The sequence below is a fragment of the Anomaloglossus baeobatrachus genome, chromosome 6 (assembly GCF_048569485.1).
Source record: "Anomaloglossus baeobatrachus isolate aAnoBae1 chromosome 6, aAnoBae1.hap1, whole genome shotgun sequence".
In the NCBI taxonomy this organism is placed as follows: domain Eukaryota; kingdom Metazoa; phylum Chordata; class Amphibia; order Anura; family Aromobatidae; genus Anomaloglossus; species Anomaloglossus baeobatrachus.
This window is the reverse complement of record NC_134358.1, coordinates 460,249,570-460,255,569: the sequence shown is the minus strand read 5'-3', so window position 1 is coordinate 460,255,569 and position 6,000 is coordinate 460,249,570. Positions and strand designations below refer to the sequence as shown.

Genomic DNA, 6,000 nt, shown 5'->3' with positions numbered 1-6,000 from the left:
CAGGTGTTCTCAGTCCCGATCAGCTGTTCTCAGTCCCGATCAGCTGTTCTCAGTCCCGATCAGCTGTTCTCAGTCTTGATTAGCTGTTCTCAATCCCGATCAGCTGTTCTCAGTCTTGATTAGCTGTTCTCAGTCCCGATCAGCTGTTCTCAGTCTTGATTAGCTGTTCTCAGTCTTGATCAGCTGTTCTCAGTCCCGATCAGCTGTTCTCAGTCTTGATTAGCTGTTCTCAGTCTTGATCAGGTGTTCTCAGTCCCGATCAGCTGTTCTCAGTCCCGATCAGCTGTTCTCAGTCCCGATCAGCTGTTCTCAGTCTTGATTAGCTGTTCTCAATCCCGATCAGCTGTTCTCAGTCTTGATTAGCTGTTCTCAGTCCCGATCAGCTGTTCTCAGTCTTGATTAGCTGTTCTCAGTCTTAATCAGGTGTTCTCAGTCCCGATCAGCTGTTCTCAGTCCCGATCAGCTGTTCTCAGTCCCGATCAGCTGTTCTCAGTCCCGATCAGCTGTTTTCAATCCGGATCAGCTGTTCTCAGTCCCGATCAGCTGTTCTCAGTCCCGATCAGCTGTTCTCAGTCCCGATCAGCTGTTCTCAGTCCCGATCAGCTGTTCTCAGTCCCACTGGCGGCGGCAGCAAATACTCAGTTCTGGAGCTGCTCCGTCTTCTGATCGTGGCCACGGACGAGTACTACACATCCACCTTGTATTGATTAGAATGAAAGGCGAATGTGCAGTGCCCGGCCGTAGCCGCTATCAGAAGGCGGAGCAGCTCCAGAAATGAGCATTTCTGGCCGCCTGCTACGGCTTCCCGGATTGAGAACAGCTGATCTACGCGGGTGCGGCGTGTCGCACCCCGGCTGATCAGACATTGATGATCTATCTTAATGGGTACTTTGCACGCTGAGACATCGCTAGCCGATGCTAGCAATGCCGAGAGCGATAGTCCCTGCCCCCGTCGCACATGCGATATCTTGTGATAGCTGCCGTAGCGAACATTATGGCTACGGCAGCTTCACACGCACTTACCTGCCCTGCGACGTCGCTCTGGCCGGCGACTTGCCTATTTCCTAAGGGGGCTGGTCGTGCGGTGTCACAGCGACGTCACACGGCAGGCGGCCAATAGAAGCGGAGGGGCGGAGATGAGCGGGACGTAAACATCCCGCCCATCTCCTTCATTCCGCATACCCGGTGGAGGCAGGTAAGGAGATGTTCCTCGCTCCTGCGGCTTCACACACTGCGATGTATGCTGCCGCAAGAACGAGGAACAACATCATATCTCCTACTGGTGCAACATTATGAAAATGTCCGACGCTTCTCAGATCACCGATTTACGACGCTTTTGCGATTGTTTATCGGCGCATCTAGGCTTTACACGTTGCGACGTAGTTACTGGCGACGGATGTGCGGCACTTTAAATTTGACCCCGACGATATTGCAGTAGCAATGTCGCAACGTGCAAAGTACCCCTAAGGATAGGCTATCAATGTCAAGTGGTGGACAACCCCTTTAAACACACTTGAACATGCTTTTCGTTCAGCTATGGAGTCTTGCGTGGTGAGCGTGCCTAAAGGACATGGAGGTTCAGTGCATTACTTATTGTTTTCTTTGAAACAGTGGTACCTGCTGATTTCAGGTGGTGTTGCTCACGCCGCTCTTGAGGCGATGTGCTGGAGTCAGACGCTCCTGATTCATGAAGAGGTGCAGGGCCCTACATGTATCTAAAGCATCTGGTTTTCACCGCCATGCCCTATACCAGAAATCTCACCCGGGTTGGGTGCTGCGGTGAGGCTTTTGCCGTACGGATGCCCCAGCTCATCATGAGATGGACGATCGGTCACGAAAAACTGGTGTAAAAACGCCAAAGTCTCAAAATGTACTGCTACTCCGAGTTTAGCGTAATTTTTGACTTTTCAAAGCTTTTACCCCAGAATTCTGGAATGAAAGCTTTGATGAATCCATCATAGGGTGGAGAATTTTCTTGCTCGATGGAGTTCCTACACCAAAGGCTGCTCTACACGCAGTGATATCGCTAGCGATGTTGCTCGTGAAAGCACCCGCCCCCGTTGTTTGTGCTCGCTGCCCGTGGCGCACAATATCGCTAGGACGCGTAACACGTACCGTATTTACCTTCCTAGCGACGTCGCTGTAGGTGGCGAACAACCTCTTTTTAAGGGGGATGTTAGTGCGTGGTCACAGCGACGTCACACAGCGGCCCGCCAATAGAAGCGGATTGGCGGAGACCAGCCGCATTAACGACACGCCCACCTCGTTGCCGGAGGACGCAGGAACGCTGCTGTTCGTCGTTCTTGGGGTGTCACACATAGCGATGTGTGCTGCCTCAGGAACGACGAACAACCTGCGTCCAGCACCAGCAACGATTTTTTGAAAATGAACGACGTGTCAATGATCAACGATTAGGTATTTGTGATCGTTAACACTCGCTCATAGGTGTCACATGCAACGGCGTCGCTCACAACGACAGATGTACGTCACGAATTCCGTGACCCCGACGACATATCGTTAGAGATATCGTTGCGTGTAAAGCCCCCTTAAGACTAATACATGGACACTTTACTAACTCCGGTGGACTTTGTCATGTGGCCTCTTTTGCTCACACTAGCTGAGAAGTGAGCGGGTGCATAGAGAACTAATGGTTAACGTCCACTGCTGAGAATAGCGCCCCCTAGTTTAGCATTATCGGTCACGTTGGGGGCCTCCTGGTGACTCGTTTACTAGAGGACACGATCATATGTCGGCCCCTCCGGGTTACAGAAGGAGCCGGCCCCATAACGGAGCACACAGCGCAGCCGCCGGCGCGACCTGACAGCAGCGATGGAAGTGGACAGCAGCACCAAGGAGGGAGGACTGGGAAGAAGAAGGAGGAGAGAGGAGGCGGTGATGTGCTCCAGCTGCCTCCCTGCTGGGGGATCGGCTGCAGATCTCGTCACCTCGCCCAGGGATCTGTGCACCAGAGGAGGGTTGGGGGCATTCTTCTCCCCGGGCAGGCTCCAGGGCTCCTGCAATGTCCGAGGCGGCTGCAGACGGAGGCGCGGTGGTGGGCACGGTGGCGCCCCAAGGCTCTCCGGCCGTGGTGGTTGCAGCAGCAGCGGCTACGGTTGCAGCCGGAGGAGCAGCCCGGGGAGCGGAGAGTCCGACTGTGGGAGGTGCTGGAGCTGCACCGCTAAAAATCGCTGCCAAGAAGGGGCAGCACCGCTCAGCCCCCAGGGCCAAGAAACTGGAGAAACTCGGAGTGTACTCCGCCTGCAAGGTAACGTGTGAGGAGGAGTGTGTGACAGTGACAACAGTAAGGAGGAGTGTGTGACAGTGACAACAGTAAGGAGGAGTGTGTGACAGTGACAACAGTAAGGAGGAGTGTGAGACAGTGACAACAGTAAGGAGGAGTGTGAGACAGTGACAACAGTAAGGAGGAGTGTGTGACAGTGACAACAGTAAGGAGGAGTGTGTGACAGTGACAACAGTAAGGAGGAGTGTGAGACAGTGACAACAGTAAGGAGGAGTGTGAGACAGTGACAACAGTAAGGAGGAGTGTGAGACAGTGACAACAGTAAGGAGGAGTGTGTGACAGTGACAACAGTAAGGAGGAGTGTGTGACAGTGACAACAGTAAGGAGGAGTGTGTGACAGTGACAACAGTAAGGAGGAGTGTGTGACAGTGACAACAGTAAGGAGGAGTGTGTGACAGTGACAACAGTAAGGAGGAGTGTGTGACAGTGACAACAGTAAGGAGGAGTGTGTGACAGTGACAACAGTAAGGAGGAGTGTGAGACAGTGACAACAGTAAGGAGGAGTGTGTGACAGTGACAACAGTAAGGAGGAGTGTGTGACAGTGACAACAGTAAGGAGGAGTGTGTGACAGTGACAACAGTAAGGAGGAGTGTGTGACAGTGACAACAGTAAGGAGGAGTGTGTGACAGTGACAACAGTAAGGAGGAGTGTGTGACAGTGACAACAGTAAGGAGGAGTGTGAGACAGTGACAACAGTAAGGAGGAGTGTGAGACAGTGACAACAGTAAGGAGGAGTGTGTGACAGTGACAACAGTAAGGAGGAGTGTGAGACAGTGACAACAGTAAGGAGGAGTGTGTGACAGTGACAACAGTAAGGAGGAGTGTGTGACAGTGACAACAGTAAGGAGGAGTGTGAGACAGTGACAACAGTAAGGAGGAGTGTGAGACAGTGACAACAGTAAGGAGGAGTGTGAGACAGTGACAACAGTAAGGAGGAGTGTGTGACAGTGACAACAGTAAGGAGTGTGTGACAGTGACAACAGTAAGGAGGAGTGTGTGACAGTGACAACAGTAAGGAGGAGTGTGTGACAGTGACAACAGTAAGGAGGAGTGTGTGACAGTGACAACAGTAAGGAGGAGTGTGAGACAGTGACAACAGTAAGGAGGAGTGTGTGACAGTGACAACAGTAAGGAGGAGTGTGAGACAGTGACAACAGTAAGGAGGAGTGTGTGACAGTGACAACAGTAAGGAGGAGTGTGAGACAGTGACAACAGTAAGGAGGAGTGTGTGACAGTGACAACAGTAAGGAGGAGTGTGTGACAGTGACAACAGTAAGGAGGAGTGTGAGACAGTGACAACAGTAAGGAGGAGTGTGAGACAGTGACAACAGTAAGGAGGAGTGTGAGACAGTGACAACAGTAAGGAGGAGTGTGAGACAGTGACAACAGTAAGGAGGAGTGTGTGACAGTGACAACAGTAAGGAGGAGTGTGAGACAGTGACAACAGTAAGGAGGAGTGTGTGACAGTGACAACAGTAAGGAGGAGTGTGAGACAGTGACAACAGTAAGGAGGAGTGTGTGACAGTGACAACAGTAAGGAGGAGTGTGAGACAGTGACAACAGTAAGGAGGAGTGTGAGACAGTGACAACAGTAAGGAGGAGTGTGTGACAGTGACAACAGTAAGGAGGAGTGTGAGACAGTGACAACAGTAAGGAGGAGTGTGAGACAGTGACAACAGTAAGGAGGAGTGTGTGACAGTGACAACAGTAAGGAGGAGTGTGAGACAGTGACAACAGTAAGGAGGAGTGTGTGACAGTGACAACAGTAAGGAGGAGTGTGAGACAGTGACAACAGTAAGGAGGAGTGTGTGACAGTGACAACAGTAAGGAGGAGTGTGAGACAGTGACAACAGTAAGGAGGAGTGTGAGACAGTGACAACAGTAAGGAGGAGTGTGTGACAGTGACAACAGTAAGGAGGAGTGTGTGACAGTGACAACAGTAAGGAGGAGTGTGTGACAGTGACAACAGTAAGGAGGAGTGTGAGACAGTGACAACAGTAAGGAGGAGTGTGAGACAGTGACAACAGTAAGGAGGAGTGTGAGACAGTGACAACAGTAAGGAGGAGTGTGTGACAGTGACAACAGTAAGGAGGAGTGTGAGACAGTGACAACAGTAAGGAGGAGTGTGAGACAGTGACAACAGTAAGGAGGAGTGTGTGACAGTGACAACAGTAAGGAGGAGTGTGAGACAGTGACAACAGTAAGGAGGCGTGTGTGACAGTGACAACAGTAAGGAGGAGTGTGAGACAGTGACAACAGTAAGGAGGAGTGTGTGACAGTGACAACAGTAAGGAGGAGTGTGAGACAGTGACAACAGTAAGGAGGAGTGTGTGACAGTGACAACAGTAAGGAGGAGTGTGAGACAGTGACAACAGTAAGGAGGAGTGTGTGACAGTGACAACAGTAAGGAGGAGTGTGAGACAGTGACAACAGTAAGGAGAAGTGTGTGACAGTGACAACAGTAAGGAGGAGTGTGAGACAGTGACAACAGTAAGGAGGAGTGTGAGACAGTGACAACAGTAAGGAGGAGTGTGTGACAGTGACAACAGTAAGGAGGAGTGTGAGACAGTGACAACAGTAAGGAGGAGTGTGTGACAGTGACAACAGTAAGGAGGAGTGTGAGACAGTGACAACAGTAAGGAGGAGTGTGTGACAGTGACAACAGTAAGGAGGAGTGTGAGAAAGTGACAACAGTAAG

At 51.4% G+C, this 6,000-nt stretch overlaps 1 protein-coding gene across 1 annotated transcript in view; it reads left to right on the top strand.

Moving 5' to 3' along the window:
- Positions 1 to 2,865: 2,865 nt before the first annotated feature.
- KAT2B (lysine acetyltransferase 2B) overlaps positions 2,866 to 6,000 on the top strand; it is a 171,915-nt gene continuing 168,780 nt past the window's right edge. Inside the window, exon 1 of the mRNA XM_075315293.1 lies at positions 2,866 to 3,265. Within this exon, the coding sequence (XP_075171408.1) occupies positions 3,020 to 3,265 (246 nt within the window). The 5' untranslated portion in view covers positions 2,866 to 3,019. The remainder of the gene's footprint in view (positions 3,266 to 6,000) is intronic.